Below are 19,411 nucleotides of genomic sequence, written 5' to 3'. Positions count from 1 at the left end.
GCGCTCATCCTGAGCGACTCAATCTGCCATTTTCCTGCGGATGGACGAGGGGAGCCCCCCCGGGCTACGGTCAGCAATGTCGTCCAGACCTCTGTGGGAAGAAGCAGAGGATGATCTACGACGCCTGTGTCTGTTCCGATGAGAGCGGGGAGTGAGGTCCCGTGGAATCTGGATCCAGGGATCCGGTCTGATCAGGATGCTGTACCATTCGGGCACTTCCACTCTAGGGATCCCAAGGGTGTCACAGAAAGCAGTAAGGTCCGCCGGAGTACGCAGAGAGGCTGTGCGATTCCCAGCTGTCGCTTGTAAGCAGAAAGGGAACTTCCATCGATATGCAATGTGTCTGTCTCTCAGTACGGTGAGGAGGGGGCGGAGTTCCCTTCTGTGCTGCAAAGTAATGCCCGACAAGTCTTGGTAGATTTGGACATGAGCACCCTCATGTAGGATCTGACCTTGCGTGCGTGCCTGGCGAAGGATGTCTTCTTTTTGGTTAAAGCTAACTAGGCAGAAAATCATATCCCTGGGGGGGTCCCCTTCACGGCCCCTTGGACGCAGGGCTCTGTGGCATCTCTCCATTTCCACCGGAGCGTCCGGTGGTCTCCCCAGGAGTGTGTTGCAAATTGCCCATACAGCTTGCTGGAGATGGGGGCTTTCAATTGATTCCGGGATACCCCTGAACCTCAAATTGTGTCTCCGCCCCCTGTTATCTAAGTCCTCGAGGTGCCTGTGCATATCAAGGATGATCTGCTCCTGTGCCCCTGAAGTAAATGGTACCTGTTGAATGGCTGCTCCATGTGCTGCCGTCACAGCTTCCACCTGCTCAATCCTGGTGACCATCCCTTTCACCTCTGCCTTAAGGTCCGTGATTGCCGCTGCAAGTGTGGCTTTAATGTCCATCGCTACCGTTTGGAGGTCTGCCAAGCTGAGGGAGGAAGCCGGTGTTGTAAAATTTCATGCGACCCGTGATTTTCGCTCACCCCGTCACTTCCGGTGAGGCTACGTCATTCGCACAGCTGACGGCGGGCCTTTACTGCGCATGTGTCAATCCCCTGCCCTTAACAGCGCATGCGCTGTAGATTTATTCTCACGGTGGAGAAAAATTATAGCCTCGAGTGGGCGGAGACTTGCGGGTGGGCGGGCGGAGCTGAACAGATGCTCAGGACGTCAGCAGCAGCCCCGCCCACCCTAATAACATGCCTCTGAATATTAAGTGGTGGTGAAAAATCATACTCAAGTGGGCGGAGATTTTCTCCAGGCGGAGGCTTCAGGAAAATGTCTCCGGAATCAGGGACAGGTGTGAATAGAGACGAGTCCTGGAAGATGCTGATAAAAGGGACATTGGTGGAATGGAAGGGGTTTGGAGAGGAGGTGGGCAGAGGAGCTGTTTTGGTCTAAAGCAGCAAAAGAATCACAACTCCCAGCAGGTGAGGGGGGGCTGAGTTCTGGAGCTTGTGGGCTTTGCTGGGACTTTGTAGTTCAGTTCTAGGTGGAGGAAGGATACACAGAGCATGCTGGGATATGTAGTGCTCCGGTGTGGGGGAGGGGACATGCTGGGATATGTAGTGCTCCGGTGTGGGGGGACGGGACATGCTGCGATATGTAGTGCTCTGGTGTGGGGGAGGGGGACATGCTGGGATATGTAGTGCTCTGGTGTGGGGGAGGGGACATGCTGGGATATGTAGTGCTCCGGTGTGGGGGAGGGGACATGCTGGGATATGTAATGCTCCGGTGTGGGGGGACGGGACATGCTGCGATATGTAGTGCTCCGGTGTGGGGGAGGGGACATGCTGGGATATGTAGTGCTCTGGTGTGGGGGAGGGGACATGCTGGGATAGGTAGTGCTCTGGTGTGTGTGTGTGTGTGTGTGTGTGTGTGTGTGGGGGGGGGGGGGGGGACATGCTGGGATATGTAGTACTCCTCCAGTGTGGGGGATAATGTATAGATTGATGTCGGTGTCCCCGTCTCATCTCCTTCCTGTCTCCTCTCTCAGGCACCATGCTGTACGAAATCTCCAGGATCATCCAGGGCGGCGCTGCCGTCTGCCGCCACGCCTCCACCGCCGCCGCCGCCAGGGTAGAGCATGAACACCTATTCCCTGTGAGTACTGATTGGTTGGGGGAGGGGTTAACCGCCTGGAGTGTCCCCAGTGGGGGAGGGGCATGCCACCTAATGTGCGCGCTCTGCTGCCGGACGGAGCCCCATAGACACTATGCCTCTCTGGATATAAATTTGGATACATTTGTAGCCATTCGGATGTATCTGAATCTCGGAGATGAAATGGTAACACATTTTTGTTGAAATTTAATTTACGTTCATCGTTTTCTCACCCATTCCAAATTATTTATGTACGACTTGGATTCGGATCGTTTGGGGGGAGGGGGAGAAACAAAAAGGTCAACCGATTCGAATCCTGTGTCAAGAAATAGCTGGTTGCTAAAGGGGGGGGGTGGCCGCCGCCGCCTCCTTAACAACCAATGAGTCATCAGCTGTCAGCGGGCTTCCCTACTGGCTGAAATGTAAAACACCCCACCCCCTTTGTGACATCAACAGCCCAGCGTTACCTGGTTGGTGATGTCACAGGGGCGGGGCCACCCCTTAGCCATGTAAGAACCGTCGGACATTCAACAGCGTGGAGCGTTCGAAAGGGGTTTTTATTTATTTTAAAATTTTTTGGGGTGGAAAGGGTAGGGGTACTACGTACCTCATACTCATTCACATAGTTGGAGGTAGTGTGGGATCTGGGGGGGACTCCTTTGTTTTTTTGCTAATACCCCCCCCCCCCTTTCCTTGCCTGCCCCCCGGTCTGCATCGGATAAGGGCCTGGGGGGGACTTTTTATTTACTATTTTTGATCTATGTACACCATACTCATTCACATAGGTGGGTAGGGCGGGATCTGGGGTCCCCCCCCCACAACCACCAGCCAGGGTTGTTGGAAAGAGGCCCTTGTCCCCATCAGCATGGTGCTTAGGGCAGGGCCCTGGTATGGTGACCTGGTATGGTTTGGGGTGGGGGGGCACTTGCTCATACACCCCCCCTTCCCCCTTTCCTGGGTTGCATGCTTGGATAAAGGTCCGGACCCCTATGCTTTTTTTTTTTTTTTTTATTCCTCTTCCCCATCGGGGGGGGGGGGGGGGGGGCTGGTGCCCATGCAGGGTTGGTTGTTGGGGGGGGGGGGGGGGTTTGTTTTTTTTTCCAGGATTTTCTATTGCCAGCACTCATTTGTTTTTACGTTTCAGCTGTCAGTGGGGAATCCCGCTGACAGCCAACGAGTCGTCGGTTGCTAAGGACGTGGCGGACGGCGCCCCCAGCCCGATCCTTAGCAACCAGCTATTTCTTCACACAGAATTTGAATCATTGATCGTGTGGTGTTTGTGTTTTGGGTTTTGTTTTGTATTGTTTTTTGTTTTTTTTATTTTTTGTTTTTTACGAGTTCAAATTGTTTTTCAAAAAATTGTGGAATCCGTCAGAAAATGAATAAACAAAATTAAAATTTTTAACTAAAATTCTGAAACCAAAATTTGGTAACGTAAGAAATTTGAATGTTCTGCACACACCTCTAGTGCCGCTCACACCCTGACCGCGGGACGGTGATCGCTGTCAGTGGGATGTGATCCCAAACATCTGCTTCCTATAGGCTGAATATCCACCAAAGACTCCACCCAGAATGTCTTCTTTTTAACCCTCCCAATCATAGAAAAGCCAAAGCGAAGGGCACAGGTCTGACATCTGTTTATTTATTTATTTTTAAATCTGCAGGCCGCCCTCCAACCGCGGGACTACGCCGTGCCCAACCCCACCTGGAACCCCGAAACCAAGAGGCTGTACGAGGAGCTGAGCCGAGACCCGAGCTGGAGGAGACTTCCCTCCTACGAGGAGTTCGCTGGCAGCAGATCGAGTACAAGAATAAGAATAGTGTTTGGCTGTGGTGGGGGATGACATTAGAGTGTAAGCTCCTCTGGTGACCTCTGACCTCCTCCTGTACAGGTATGAGCCTGGAGGCCGACGGGGAAACTCGTTTCTTCACCAGGAACCTGGACCAGGAAGGAATCGGCTTCGAGTATTGTATGTTCTATAACGAGGCGGAGAAGAGGACAGTCTGCATATTCCAGCCCGGGCCCTATCTGGGGGGCCTCGCAGGGTGAGCGTTATTTTCTTTTTTTTTTTTTCTTTTTTTTTTTCTTCGCAGAGCCTACCCTAACCAGAATCCTTTGGTTCCTCGGGCTCTCCTTGTTCTCCTTCCACCTCTCGCGTCCCCTCTTGCCTTCTTCTAGGTACACACACGGGGGCTGCATCGCCACCATCGTAGACTCCACCGTGGGGGCGGGAATTGTAAACAGCATCGGACCGGCTATGACCGCCAACCTGAACCTCGACTATCGGAGGTAAGCGCCCAGGGGGGAGAAGAGGACCTACCTGACACTACATGGTTGTCAGGAGATTGTACAATCGATGGCCGGCGGTGATGATGTGGTAGTGACAGGGGAAGAATAATATTGGGGAGACTCTCGCGGGGGGGGGGGGGGGGGGTAGGAGTTGTTGATGTTCTGAAGCTGTGATAGCAGAGAGGTGTAATGAGGTTCTCTTTGTGTCTGTAGTCCGATTCCTCTGGGATCCACAGTCCTCATAGACAGCCGAGTGGAGAAGGTCGACGGTCAGAAAGTCTACACCAGATGCCAGGTCCGCAGTCATGACAGCGCTGTGCTTCACAGCGAGGCCACCGGTGAGGACTACTGCTGGGAAATCTTCATTCTGTAACTCCATTCCTTCCTCTCTTGTCTCTCCTGTCACTCATCTGTGGTTTCTGATCTGTCGCTCCTGTCATTGCTCTTCTGTCCCTCCTCCTCTGCCATTCCTGTTTCTTGTCTGCTGTTCCTGACTCTGCTCCTTTGTTGCTCCTCTGCCGGTGCTGGCGTTGCTCCGCTGCCATTCCTGTTTCTTGTCTGCTGTTCCTGTTGCTGCCCCTCTGCCATTCCTGACATTGCTCCTCTGTCCCTTCTTGTTGCTGCTCCTCTCTCCTTCTTGTCTGCCGTTCCTCTGTTGCTGCTCCTCCTCTGTCTCTCCTGTCATTGCTCCCGACGTTGCTCCTCTGCTGTTCCTCTTCATTGTCTGCTGTTCCTGACGTTGCTTCTCTGCCGTTTCTGTTATTGCTCCTCTCTTCCTCTGTCATTCCTGGTGTTGCTCCTCTGTTGTTGCTCCTCTGTCCCTGCTGTTGCTGCTCCTCTCTCCCTCCTTCTCTGCCGTTCCTAGCATTGCTCCTCTGCCATTCCTCTTGTTTCTTGTCTGTTGTTCCTGTCGCTGCTCGTCTGCCGTTCCGGTCGTTGCCAATCCTGTCATTGCTCCTCTGCCATTCCTTTTTGTTTGTTTCTTGTCTGCTGGTCCTGACACTGCTCCTTTGTTGCTCCTCTGCTGTTCCTGTTGCTGCTCCTCTGCCATTCCTGACATTGCTCCTCTGTCCCTCCTTGTTGCTGCTCCTCTCCTTCTTCTCTGCCATTCCTCTGTTGCTGCTCCGCCTCTGTCTCTCCTGTCATTGCTCCCGACGTTGCTCCTCTGCTGTTCCTCTTCATTGTCTGCTGTTCCTGACGTTGCTTCTCTGCCGTTTCTGTCATTGCTCCTCTCTCTCCCTCCTCTGCCATTCCTGGTGCTGCTCCTCTCTCCCTCTTTCCCGTTCCTGGCTTTGCTCCTCTGCCATTCCTCTTGTTTCTTGTCTGCTGTTCCTGTCGCTGCTCCTCTGCCGTTCCTGTTGCTGCTCCTCTTTCCTTCTCTGCCATTCCTAGCGTTGCTCCTCTGCCACTCCTGTTTCTTTGTCTGCTGTTCCTGTCACTGCTCCTCTCTCCCTCCTCTGCCATCCCTGTTGTCTGCTGATCCTGTTGCTGCTCCTCTCTCCCTCCTTCTCTGCCATTCCGGTTTCTTGTCTGCTGTTTCTGTTGCTGCTCCTCTCTCATTCCTCCTCCTCCTCCCTCCTCTGCCTTTTCTGTTGCTCTTGTTGTTGTTCTGACAATTTACACTTTTTTTTTTCTCTCCTCCAGCTTTGTACGTTATGTTGAAGTCAGGAGAATCTGAAGCCCGACTATAATTTGCACATCTCAGACCTCAGGAAATGTTACAGATTCTGTTGGTTGGCAGCTGCACTTTGTACTGTAATGTATCCTGTCTGTCACTAGAGGGCAGCAGATCCCGTACCATAGAAACCCTCCTGGGAGAACTTTTTTATAATGTACTCACCGCTCTCTTGGATTGATCTTTTGTAGCGGTCCCTTTTTTCTAGGTGCAATGACCTCAAACCCGCCCCCACCATGTACCCGTTTTTGTACAGCCCTGTTCTTTGACTCCTCCCAACCAAATGTAATTAATAATCGTTCATAATTATTGTATGTGACGTTTATTTAAACTGAATAAATACAGAAAATATTTTCACAGCATTTCAAGTGTTGCAAATACCTTCATTGTATCTTCTTCATCCTGGGGACCGTTCCTCCTCTCGCTTCATCCTCGGGACCGTTCCTCCTCTCGCTTCATCCTGGGGACCGTTCCTCCTCTCCTCATCCTGGGGAACATAACTCCTTTTGCCTCTTCGAGGGAACCATTCATCCTCTCTCCTCATGCTGGGAACCATTCCTCCTCTCTTCTCACCCTGAGGACCATTCCTACTCCTCATGCTGGGGACCATTCCTCCTCTCCTCTTCTCACCCTGAGGACCATTCCTACTCCTCATCCTGGACACCATTCCTCATCTCTCCTCATCCTGGACACCATTCCTCCTCTCTCCTCATCCTGGAGACAATTCCTCCTCTCTCCTCATCCTGGAGACAATTCCTCCTCTCTCCTCATCCTGGAGACAATTCCTCCTCTCTCCTCATCCTGGAGACAATTCCTCCTCTCTCCTCATCCTGGAGACAATTCCTCCTCTCTCCTCATCCGGGAGACAATTCCTCCTCTCTCCTCATCCGGGAGACAATTCCTCCTCTCTCCTCATCCGGGAGACAATTCCTCCTCTCTCCTCATCCTGGAGACAATTCCTCCTCTCTCCTCATCCTGGAGACAATTCCTCCTCTCTCCTCATCCTGGAGACAATTCCTCCTCTCTCCTCATCCTGGAGACAATTCCTCCTCTCTCCTCATCCTGGAGACAATTCCTCCTCTCTCCTCATCCTGGAGACAATTCCTCCTCTCTCCTCATCCTGGAGACAATTCCTCCTCTCTCCTCATCCTGGAGACAATTCCTCCTCTCTCCTCATCCTGGAGACAATTCCTCCTCTCTCCTCATCCTGGAGACAAGGATCCTGGATGAGGAGAGAGGAGGAAGGGTCCCCCAGGATGAGGAGAGAGGAGGAAGGGTCCCCCAGGATGAGGAGAGAGGAGGAAGGGTCCCCCAGGATGAGGAGAGAGGAGGAAGGGTCCCCCAGGATGAGGAGAGAGGAGGAAGGGTCCCCCAGGATGAGGAGAGAGGAGGAATGATCTCCAGGATGAATAGAGACAAGAAAGGGTCTCCAGGATGAGGAGGGAGAGGAGGGATGGTCCCCAGGATTAAGAGAGGTATCTCCCCAGCTGGACACAGACACCAGTTCAACCTAACAATGGTTATCCCCATCTTGTCCATGCCATGTACAATCACCCCCCATCCTCTCCATGCCATGTACAATCACCCCCCATCCTCTCCATGCCATGCGCCATCATCCCCCATCCTCTCCATGCCATGTGCCATCTGTTATCCCCCATCCTCTTCATGCCATGTGTCATCATCCCCCATCCTCTCCATGCCATGTGTCATCACCCCCCATCCTTTTCTTTGTTCTTCTCCTGTTAGACACATCCTGAGCCCGGAAGTCCCATCTTCTCCCCATACCTGAAACTAGACAAGAGAAGTTGGCATTGTCCTCCACCTGAGGCTGGGGACCCCTGAGTTGGTGGACACTTTGGGGGGGGGGGCAGCCTTGTATATGGGGATTCCACCATTCTATGGATCGGGGGCCCCTGTATATTGTTCTCTGCAGCCTTGTCAGCCGGTCCCAGCCACATTGCTACCCATTAATAGACGCTCACAGACCAGCACCTGGTAGAGACGTGGCAGGAGGGACTCCTAAGGGTGAGTGATGGCATGTAAACCTGCAAGACCTAGTGAACCCCTAGAAGAGTGAGTGTGGCTCCACCCACCATATTCTGGGGTCACCGATGAGTCCGGACTCCATATTCTGGGGTGTGGGGTCACCAGTGAGATCAGCCTCCATATTCCAGGATCACCAGTAAGCCCGGCCTCCATATTCTGGAATGTGGGGTCACCAGTGAGATCAGCCTGCATATTTTGGGGTCACTGATGAGTCCGGACTCCATATTCTGCACTGTGGGGTCACCGCTGGAGCCAGCCTCCATATTCTGGGGTGTGGGGTCACTGGCCTCCATATTCTGGGGTGTGGGGTCACCGGTGGAGCCGGCCCCCATATTCTGCACTATGGGGTCACCGGTGTAGCCGGCCTCCATATTCTGGGGTGTGGGGTCACTGGCCTCCATATTCTGGTGTGTGGGGTCACCGGTGTAGCCGGCCTCCATATTCTGGGGTGTGGGGTCACTGGCCTCCATATTCTGGTGTGTGGGGTCACCGGTGTAGCCGGCCTCCATATTCTGGTGTGTGGGGTCACCGGTGTAGCCGGCCTCCATATTCTGGGGTGTGGGGTCACCGGCCTCCATATTCTGCACTGTGGGGTCACCGGCCCCCATATTCTGCACTATGGGGTCAGCGCTGGAGCCGGCCTCCATATTCTGGGGTGTGGGGTCACCGGCCCCCATATTCTGCACTGTGGGGTCACCGCTGGAGCCGGCCTCCATATTCTGGGGTGTGGGGTCACTGGCCTCCATATTCTGGTGTGTGGGGTCACCGGTGTAGCCGGCCTCCATATTCTGGGGTGTGGGGTCACTGGCCTCCATATTCTGGGGTGTGGGGTCACCGGTGTAGCCGGCCTCCATATTCTGGGGTGTGGGGTCACTGGCCTCCATATTCTGGTGTGTGGGGTCACCGGTGTAGCCGGCCTCCATATTCTGGGGTGTGGGGTCACTGGCCTCCATATTCTGGGGTGTGGGGTCACCGGTGGAGCTGGCCTCCATATTCTGGGGTGTGGGGTCACTGGCCTCCATATTCTGGGGTGTGGGGTCACCGGCCTCCATATTCTGCACTGTGGGGTCACCGGCCCCCATATTGTGCACTGTGGGGTCACCGCTGGAGCCGGCCTCCATATTCTGGGGTATGGGGTCACTGGCCTCCATATTCTGGGGTGTGGGGTCACTGGCCTCCATATTCTGGGGTGTGGGGTCACTGGCCTCCATATTCTGGGGTGTGGGGTCACCGGCCTCCATATTCTGCACTGTGGGGTCACCGGCCCCCATATTGTGCACTGTGGGGTCACCGCTGGAGCCGGCCTCCATATTCTGGGGTATGGGGTCACTGGCCTCCATATTCTGGGGTGTGGGGTCACTGGCCTCCATATTCTGGGGTGTGGGGTCACCGGCCTCCATATTCTGCACTGTGGGGTCACCGGCCCCCATATTGTGCACTGTGGGGTCACCGCTGGAGCCGGCCTCCATATTCTGGGGTATGGGGTCACTGGCCTCCATATTCTGGGGTGTGGGGTCACCGGCCTCCATATTCTGGGGTGTGGGGTCACCGGCCTCCATATTCTGCACTGTGGGGTCACCGGCCCCCATATTGTGCACTGTGGGGTCACCGCTGGAGCCGGCCTCCATATTCTGGGGTATGGGGTCACTGGCCTCCATATTCTGGGGTGTGGGGTCACCGGCCTCCATATTCTGGGGTGTGGGGTCACCAGCCTCCATATTCTGCACTGTGGGGTCACATATTATAAGATCAAAAACAGGCAGTGGTAAAAAAAAAAAAAAAAAATCTTATAGTAAGTGCATATAGTGGCTCTCCTACTATGTATATTCATTGTGGCCAAAATTGGTGTGTTTCTTGCGTAGGACCGCTGAGCCTTGTTGTTCACAGCTTGAAGCCATGATTTTTCTTCACCAGTGAAGAAAATCTTGGGGTGGGCGGGGACGTTCTCACCATCTGTTCAGCTCCGCCCGCCCACCCGCAAGTCTCCGCCCACTCGAGGCTATAATTTTTCTCCACCGTGAGCATAAATCTACAGCGCATGCGCTGTTAAGGGCAGGGGATTGACACATGCGCAGTAAAGGCCCGCCGTCAGCTGTGCGAATGACGTAGCCTCACCGGAAGTGACGGGGTGAGCGAAAATCACGGGTCGCATGAAATTTTACAACACCGGGAGTTTATCCTGGGACACCTCAGGGATCCCCCGGGCCTCTTGCACGCCGTTGGAGAGGGCTCCTCCCGCCGCCATGTGCGCAGCCTGAGACTCGCCATGCTGTGTCCGGAACAGCTCGGGAATCGTGCGGTTTAGCTGCGAGCACGAATCCGGTTGCGAGCGGGGGACTGGTGTGGAGTTCCCCGCCATCCCTTCCGACCTGTTTGCCAGCCTCAACGCTGATGGGAAAGTGCTAGCCGAGGACCTGTTCGCCGGAGCTCTGAGATCAGGCTGCCATCACCGTTCGGTGCCAAGCCACGCCCCCCAAAGTTCAGTTCTTAATTCCAAACTCCTTGCTGGCCAGCAAACTGTTAAATCTATATGTTAGGACACAGTAACAGATGTGGAAACAAACATAAAGCTCATCTGTAAAAATGAGGGTCAGTGACCTGTATCATATTGCCATCAGGACTCCAATTATTTGCAAACTACACTTGGGGGTTGATCTACTAAAACTGGAGCGCACAAAATCTGGTGTAGCCTTACATGGTAGCCAATCAGTTTCTAACTTCAGTTTGATCAGTTAAGCTGTGACAAAAAATAACTGGAAGCTGGTTTCCATGTAGAGCTGCACCAGATGTTGCACTCTCCATTTTTATTAAATGAACCCTTTGGTCTCTGTGTCCAGTCTTTAACCTTGAAAAACACATCATCCTAGGCTCCAAACTGTTCTTGACATGCAAAAAAGTTTTCACAATTCAGAAAAGTGTGAATTCTTGCATGGCTTTGAGAGGTTCACATACTCCCATACTCCCTCATTGCACTAGCCCTGGCTATATTCTTTTTTCTTTTCCATAACATGTTTTTCTTTGTAGTCTGAACAAATGAGGTAGCTCTGTCACATTTCCTTTCCCAGGTGCGACACAGGACTCAAGAGATTTTTTTATCAGCTCCTGGTGTGCCAGATTCTGAGCAGTAGCCTGTGTGAAAATTGGTGGAGGTGAAAGATCAGTCTCAAACTCTCCATACGATTGATCCAGGCACTCTGAGCACTTGTTAACAGCTGAGTGACTGATTTCTATTTTCTTTCTTCTCAATTTTGGCTGCATTTACAGCCGGCATGAGATTGGCACCATTCTGTTTCCTTCAAACAAAGACAAAGTGTTTGGAACTGATGCCACCACTGACATATATAGAGTGATTAAACGATTGAAGAAAAAACATGAAGATCTTAAATTACGTGGACAAACACTATCCGAGTATCACTATCCTGAGGGCTTCCATATCATGAAACAACCAATAATTGGTCGCCATAAAAGGGAGTTCTGTGAGCGATGGTGTAAGATGTCAACACAAAATTCACTTAACTACATGTTAAAAGTGCAATTGTGCCAAATAAACAGGGAACTGATCACATTTGAACTTTCCACCCAGGATAAAGACAAACAAAAGGGCACACCCAAAAAAAAGCATTGGACACTTTGGACATTTTTAACCAAACAGAACTTGTCAGATATACCAAATTAATATTTTCTCTAATGTCTTGAATTAACAACAGTTGAATTGGCTATATTTGAGCATATGGTTGTGCCACATCCAGTATTATAGAAAAAGAACAAAATCCCCTATTGGTGGACTTTAAAGGCACAAAAGATTGTTAGCAAAATTAATCTAGTATGAAAATGTATTCAATATAAAGAGTACAAAACATGTTAAAAAACACATAAAAAATGTAATACAACAGATATACAGTGCTGTCATGATATCATAATATAAATAGTACAACAGTAATTCTTGCACTGACGCGTTTCAGAGTATATGTGTATCTCTCCTTCTTCAAGGGTGTAATTGAGCAAGAATATATAATATGCTAGAATGGATTATTTGAGAAAAATAACATAACATAAGTAAACAAGTACAAAGCACTGTAATAACGTATGTATATAAAGCGAGACAACAGAAAAACACAGGATGGAAAATTAATGGGGAAAAAATTCACTCACATATAGTGAAATGACAGCCCTTGCAGGCTTAAAATCATATGGATGCAAAAAGATACTCTCAGTGAGCTTAAGCCAAAAATGGCGTGCCTCAAAGAAAGGGAGGTGCCTGGCCCAAAGTTGCTGATCCAGCTCCCCCCACACACACTAACCGACCCAGAAAGGGGGGGGGGGAGCCAGAGGACACACCGAGGCCAAAAAGGAGGAAAAGACCCTGAAATTATGAAATGAGTCCGTGAGTATATGATTTATATATATATATATATATATATATATATATATATATATATATATATATATATATATATATATATATATATATATATATTTATAAATTATTTTTCATTTTAAATAATAGTTAATTATTTGATTCCTAAGAGATTAAAAAACCTCAAAAGGTGTATATAAAAAATTAAATTTAGATAAGAGACTTTAAAAACATAATACCTGTAGAAGGTGCAAAAGGAACTTTGCTGTACAAGGAAGATTTTAATTGTTGTTGTAGAGAGCACAGTCACCCCAACTGTAAAAAAAAGCTAAGAAAAACGTAAATAAAAAAAAAACATCAAATTAAAATAAATGTGAATAAATAACTAAATAAGTTAATAAATAGAATAACCCGTGAAAGAAAAAAATATTAAATTAAATATAAATAAAGAACAAAATAAATAGATAAATAAAATGGATAATCAAAGTAATGAGCAAATGTGTTAAAGAGAAGAAATACAAAAGTTCCTTCCCAGCAAAGTGCAGGTAAACACAGAAGCCAAAAAATCCTACCAGAAAATACATAAATGAGTTTGTCAAAAACCTTAAAAGATCAGCAACATTCTCTGTGAGGTCCAAATGGAGGACTTCAGCTGCTGAGACAAAATATAAGCAAGTGAGTAACACACTACCAAACCAAATTCCATAGGGAAAGAGTCCAACATCCCCATACGGGCTTGATAAAATATAATAAAACATTCAGGCAAAAGTTTTCTAGTTTCTTACTCTACTTTGTCTGCTACATTGTAGACAGTAGGGGGTGTAAAAATAAAACCTCAAAACTTCTAGTAAGAACTCTCCTATAAAAATGATTTCCTCTGTTACTCTCTGTAGATTCTGCACTCTGTTCTTACAAACTACTTCTGATAACACTTTTTTACTGTGGCCTTTGCAGTAGCATTTGCCACTGGACATCCAGAAAACATGTCCATACAAACAAAATGCATACTCGTAAGATCCTGACTTGGGCATCTGGATATATCTTTTTGTTATCTCTGGAAGGGATGTTCAGCTTTTGGTAACACCTTTGTTAACAGGTAAAACAAGAAGTGGTATGTTATAAAAACAAACTGTGGTGAACCCTGGCTCTATCCCATGTTCATTTACTAAGGCAGCCATAACTGCTTGTGACTGATGACACGGTCCATGTGTCAAGCTGAAGGGAAAAGAGTGTCTGGCAGACATAAATGATCACCTTTTCCAAAGTCTTGTTTTGTAAGAAGTTGTCCTCTGTGGACCACTTGTTCTTCTCGTTCTGGGGTCCTTAAAGTTGAATTATTAATCCCAGCTATACTGGGCCAGAACTAGGGTGGAATCTGTGAGTTGCACAGACCCAGCAAGTGTCCGGGGCTGTAAATGCAGCATCCTTAGAGTCGCATGGTCTGCTTCCATATGTGAGTTTTACTGTTAGTATGGCTACCTCAGCAAGAACCTGGAAGGCTGAAAACAGCCAATCAAATTAACTTGGAGTGCTTGATTGGTTTACCTGCCGAAGTAAAAACAAACTTCTGGCCCTTCAAATGGAACCAAAAACTCTCTCTATCTCAACTATCTATATGAATATACTCTTTTTATAGCTCACAGGTTTTGCTAAAACATGGAGCTCTGCTTCTTGAGCTGGGGAAAAAAGATTCAATGACTGAATACAGAGTATCCTTCTGGGTGATAAACTTCATCCTCAGTATAAAACCGGGAATAACACTACAAAAAAGTAAATACTTGGGTCTTCAGGGAGTGTGTCCTGTACTGGGCTCACAGCAGCTGATTCCTACGTCATCAATTTAACACATGTGGTTTTTCTTTGTCTCCAGCCTCCTCCAATAGAGACAATAAGGTGGCTGGATTCAGATGTACACATTTTTCATTGTTAGATTTGTACATCAACAAAACAAATTCATATTTTGAACCTTTCATTAGACAAACATTTAGTTAGCTATATATTTGCTGTGCAGAATGTCCGACCATTACAAATTAAATATTTGACCAAAATAATGTCTGTAACTTTGTCTAATAGCAACTTTGCATAAAGCTACAGCTCTGATATATCGGGGTGAACCCTTCATTACTGGGTCCAGCTTGCATAAATATAACAATGGCTTGTTTTCTATCATGCTGTTTGTGTAAGAAATCCAGTTTCATGTTTCAAAAAGACAACTTTTTCTTGGCAATATTATAATAAACTATAACAATAGCCTGTGGTCATGCAGAGATGCCCATAAATCCAAAATATTCTTCTACTTATACCCACTGCACTTACAAGGAAAAGGGGCGCATCATTTCACAATCCACACATTCTGCTTTGGATTTGAAAAATAAAAATACATAAAAACAAAAGGACCAACAATATTTATGATGGACCAGAAAGCACTCGGCCATCAAAAACTATAAACCAACTGGCTGCAGGCGGCATCTATCCTAACAGGGTGTGTGGACTTGATGTGATGGGTCTGTTATATTTACATTTTATTTATTATTACTCTCACATCATGGACCGCACATCAAGTTATTATCAGACTTTAAGATTTCATTTTTGTAGAAAAACTTCTTATGTATCCCATCCATCTTGGCTTTGTTAAACATTATTGCAGCTGTATTCAAATTAACAACCTCATCTTAATATTTTTTTTTTTCCACTCAATAAATGTAAAATTACAAAATTGTTATCTTAATCTAAACTAATCCAATTTTTACCAATTTCCCCATTAACCTGGATTTCATTTCCAACCAAAGGCTGTTTCAATATATCTATATTTATTAATACAATTGTTGAACTCTTATTAGAAATTAATACTCATATGATAATTTCAATATCACACACTAAAATATATGCACAGATAAATGTCCTTAAAGGGGGACATATTACTTTATTTTACTCAATTTCTCTCTTTTTTTTTAATTCCACTATCACAGGATATTCAATTTGTGTAAGACACGGTTAAAGTGGAGGGCCGGTTATAAAAAAAAAAAAAAAAAAATCAGCAGCTGCAAACACTGCAGCTGCTGACTTAATAAACACACTCACCTGTCCAGGGCGCCCGCGATGTCGGCCGCCCGAGGCCGACCCGTCCCTCGGCTCTCGGGTCCCGGCGCCGCCATCCCTTGTAAGGGAAACAGGCAGCGGAGCCTTATGGCTTCACTGCCCGTTTCCTACTGCGCATGCGCGAGTCCCGCAGCTACTGCGCATGCGCGAGTCCCGCAGCGCTTTCTGAATGGGACGCGCTGTGTTCTGGAACACACAGTTCCCAGAACACAGCGCGACTCATTACCCAGAAGACGCCGCGACGAAGACAGAAGACAGAAGATCTCCGCGGAGGAGGAAGAGGAAGATTAGGAGAAAGTGCCTAGCAACAGGCATTTCTGGTAAGTAAAAAAAAAATTTTTTTTCATTTTTTTTTTTTTTAGATTTTTTGTAATTTTTAACATTTTTTTGTTTTTCAGGGTGGCCCTCCCCTTTAAATGTAACCTTAATTTTGCCATGTTTGGAAAGCAGATTAAAAAATACTTGTGATCACATTGTTTATCATTAGATTTGTTAACCCGGGACATTTTGTTATAAATGTTTTATCTAAAAAACTGAAATTGGCATGGTGTCCTTCCAGCTTATCACCAACCTCTCATCCAAGCCACATTCTTTCAGGAGAGCACAAAGGAGGGGGATCACACAAGCGATAGAACTAAAGGTTCCAGCATTCACAAACATACACAAATATATCTCTAAAATTGCTTACATTATTCCCATTTGTACACAACACATGCATATCATTCTCTCACTTTATTTTAACGCTTCTTAATACTTCCTTGCTTAAACTTCTGCTTTCTTTATTTTGTTCTGATATCCTTTGCATCCAATGTATTGTAATACCTTACTTCACATACTGTACCTTCTATGATCAGACGGGCAGCCATAGTGCTCATCCCATCTTCCCTCTCTGACAACATATAAAGCATTCTGTTTTAACTCTCATTACTGTTTCTTGACTTTACTAGTTGTAGTGTCTGACCCCAAATTCATCCCACAACTTAACATCAAAAAGTCCCTTTCTGTCTAGTGTTAATTGTCACCCTTGATCCATCCTGCTCACGTAGATAGCTGTTTCTCTAGCTGTATACTTTGCATGATTCTTTGTCCCTGTGGACTTTGGTGGTAACCCAGTTACCCTTTGTGGATCACTGTCCACTTTAACCATTAATCTAGGGGCTCAGTATAGGCGGAACCACACCTTCGGTTCATATATAGCGCTCCTCTTGCCCTGGGCATTTTTGAGGGTCTCTTACCCTTCATTCCCTTACTTAATTTAATGCCAATAATGACTGGCCAGTCTTCCTATGTGTGCCTATACCCTCTTGCCTCTAAACTACTTTATCTAGCAGATGTACTACATATACCTGTGAACAGCACTATTCTTCCCTTTCTTATTTCTAACACTCCGATGGACAGTAGACAGTGACAACATAACATATAACCACCAATCAATACAGTTCGATTAAGGGGAGTAAAATAGGTACCCTTTGTTCTGAAAATGCCTTACCGATCAAGGAAGTCTGATAACTCAAATGTAAGCAAAAGGCTTACTTCAGCTGGCTGATTATCAGAAATTCCCGGATCATCTCAAGCTCCTCGTTTTGGATACTCAGGGTCACCTGGTAACCCCTGCTGGCCAAGCTCGCCACCTGAAATGGATATTCTATAGATAGGCAACTACTATCCTCATATTGATTAGTGGTTCCAAATTAATAACTACTGTAGTAGGGAACAGACACAAAAGATACGCTCAGCATCTTTCCAAATAACCGTTCTCCTTTATTATGATGCATTTGAAGGTTTTTATACACATGATTATGTAGGTATCACATTAATATTACAATTGTACATTTATGGTAACAAGGCGCGTTACATAATCAGGCTAATTCTAATCAGGACTCGAAAGAATGCAAAACATGTACTGAAAACATTATTAGTGCTCTGTGCACAGTGAGGGCATTGTGCAATACATATAAAGTAGAATACAATTATATACAGAACCAACAAATTTCCATTACACCCACAAACCAGAATGGAGGAGGGGGGAGGGAAATAACTGGAGCAGGAAAAGGGCAAAAATGGAAGAGCATATTAAATTGCAGGCAAGCAAAAAACAAATCGGAGAACATACACAGCTGAAAGACTCGATTGAGTATGATTATGCATGTTAGAACTATACAATCAAAAGTAGTTTGTGCAGAATTTAAATTAAACAATGCAAAAACAATATGCAGCAAATGAAAAAAAATACAATATTATATAATAAAAATATACAATCAAAAGTAAAGTAAATACAAAATCTTGTTCCAACAATATAGAAAATGAAATATGAAAGAGCACAAAAAAAATAAAATAAAAAAGAGATATGCGTATTGGCACATAGATGTAATTGATAAGCGTGATTAAGTGATTTCAAACCCATATAACCCTTCATAAAAGGTAATTGGAGACAGAAGAATAACGTCACTCTATGGCAGAAAAATAAATACATAAGATAATAAAGAAACTCTGAGAGCCAATGAAAACCAAATAACAGGGAATCTGCATCCTTCATCAGGGTGTGTATATGTAAACACAGAGCAATCAATTAACCATTTAGGAAAAAGTGGCCTTCCTGGGCAATTACTTCTCCATTCCTTTCAATTTGTATATCCATCTTAACTCTAGTTGGAGGAGAACTTTGTTCCAGTCTCCTCCCCTAGGGTTGAGGTGTACACGATCGAGAATAAACAATTTGCTCTTGGGGAATTTGCCTTGGTGTACAGTTTTGGTATGGCGCCCCAATGGGAGATCTGGATTGCATACCTGCATGCTATGTAAATGCCTGCAGACTCTCCTCCAAAATTCAAGCTTGGTTTTGCCAATGTGAAAACAGCTGCAGTCGCAAATAAGCATATACACAACTCCAAAAGTCCTACAATTTGCGAAATGTTTTGCATGGAATACCTGACCATTTGGCAGAGTGGGATATTTTTTCGGTAAGCGTGAACCTGTAATAATTGCAGGTTCCGCATATGAAGGTTCCCTTATATTTGCAATGATCTTTCTGGTTTCCCCCTCTAAATTCAGTGCTGACAAATCTATCTTTCATGGTGAGATATGTAAAATGTAAACAGGGGCTTGTTAGGGACAAGTGGTCCTAAAAGTGGGTGGAGTGAAAGCATATGCCAGTATTTCTCCACAATATTTTTTACTTTGTGTTGCTAGTTTGTAAATCTAGTAATTATTCGTAGGGAGTTAGCATTATTTTTAGATGTTTTTGAATGTAGCAGGTCATGTCTCGATAGTTTAGATGCCTGTTGGTAGGATCTCTTCAGAGAGGCATGGGAATAGCCTCTCAGAAGTAAGTGATCACTTAGTTTATCAGCCTCTACTTGAAAAATGGCATCATCTGTACAGTTACTTTGGACCCTAAGGTACTGACCATATGGTATAGAGTCAATGAGAGTTTTAGGGTGGAAACTTGTGGCATGCAATATTGCATTACCAGAAGTGGGTTTCCTGTATAATTTACTGAGAAGGGCCCTTCCCTCTACTCTATAGACCTCCACATCCAGAAACGTGACACATTCTTTGTGATGGGACATGGTGAAAGCTGAGGTTAAAATCGTTCTTATTCATCCTAGAGAGACAATTCAAAAATATGGCTTGACATCCATCCCAGATAATAAAGATATCATCAAAGTAACGGTACCACCCCAAAATGTGGTCCGTATACATAGACAACTCCTCATCCGCAAGGAACATATTCTCCCACTCCCCCAGGTACAAGTTGGCATACGATGGGGCACAGCATGTCCCCATCACGACCCCCTGCACCTAGAGGTAGTGGGAGCCATTGAACACAGACGTGTTCAAGGATGAATTC

General features: G+C 46.6%; 1 protein-coding gene across 2 annotated transcripts; it reads left to right on the top strand.

Moving 5' to 3' along the window:
- Positions 1 to 1,150: 1,150 nt before the first annotated feature.
- Positions 1,151 to 6,435, top strand: LOC143930527 (acyl-coenzyme A thioesterase THEM4-like). 2 transcript variants are annotated; one of them, XM_077454899.1, is made up of 7 exons: positions 1,151 to 1,294; positions 1,991 to 2,097; positions 3,759 to 3,897; positions 3,987 to 4,140; positions 4,274 to 4,384; positions 4,598 to 4,722; positions 6,029 to 6,435. In XM_077454899.1, exons 1-7 carry the CDS (start codon positions 1,273 to 1,275, stop codon positions 6,073 to 6,075), a joined length of 705 nt encoding a protein of 234 aa, XP_077311025.1. In that variant the 5' UTR covers positions 1,151 to 1,272; the 3' UTR covers positions 6,076 to 6,435. The 2 variants fall into 2 exon arrangements, with proteins under 2 accessions (XP_077311025.1, XP_077311026.1); XM_077454900.1 differs by lacking the exon at positions 1,151 to 1,294 and adding an exon at positions 1,340 to 1,424.
- Positions 6,436 to 19,411: the final 12,976 nt, after the last annotated feature.

This window comes from Lithobates pipiens, unplaced genomic scaffold, assembly GCF_037356315.1.
Source record: "Lithobates pipiens isolate NorthernLeopardFrog02 unplaced genomic scaffold, aLitPip1_a1.2 Scaffold_25, whole genome shotgun sequence".
NCBI lineage: Eukaryota > Metazoa > Chordata > Amphibia > Anura > Ranidae > Lithobates > Lithobates pipiens.
Note: the sequence above shows the minus strand (reverse complement) of the source record. Positions and strands in the feature narration are given on the sequence as shown.

Excerpts from the sequence above, each read along its gene's own strand:
- LOC143930527 (XM_077454899.1), top strand. The coding sequence starts at position 1,273 with ATGTCTCCGGAATCAGGGACAG. Across the intron at positions 1,295-1,990 it reads GTCTCCGGAATCAGGGACAG|GCACCATGCTGTACGAAATC; the intron begins GTGTGAATAGAG and ends CTCCTCTCTCAG. Across the intron at positions 3,898-3,986 it reads GTTCGCTGGCAGCAGATCGA|GTATGAGCCTGGAGGCCGAC; the intron begins GTACAAGAATAA and ends CCTCCTGTACAG.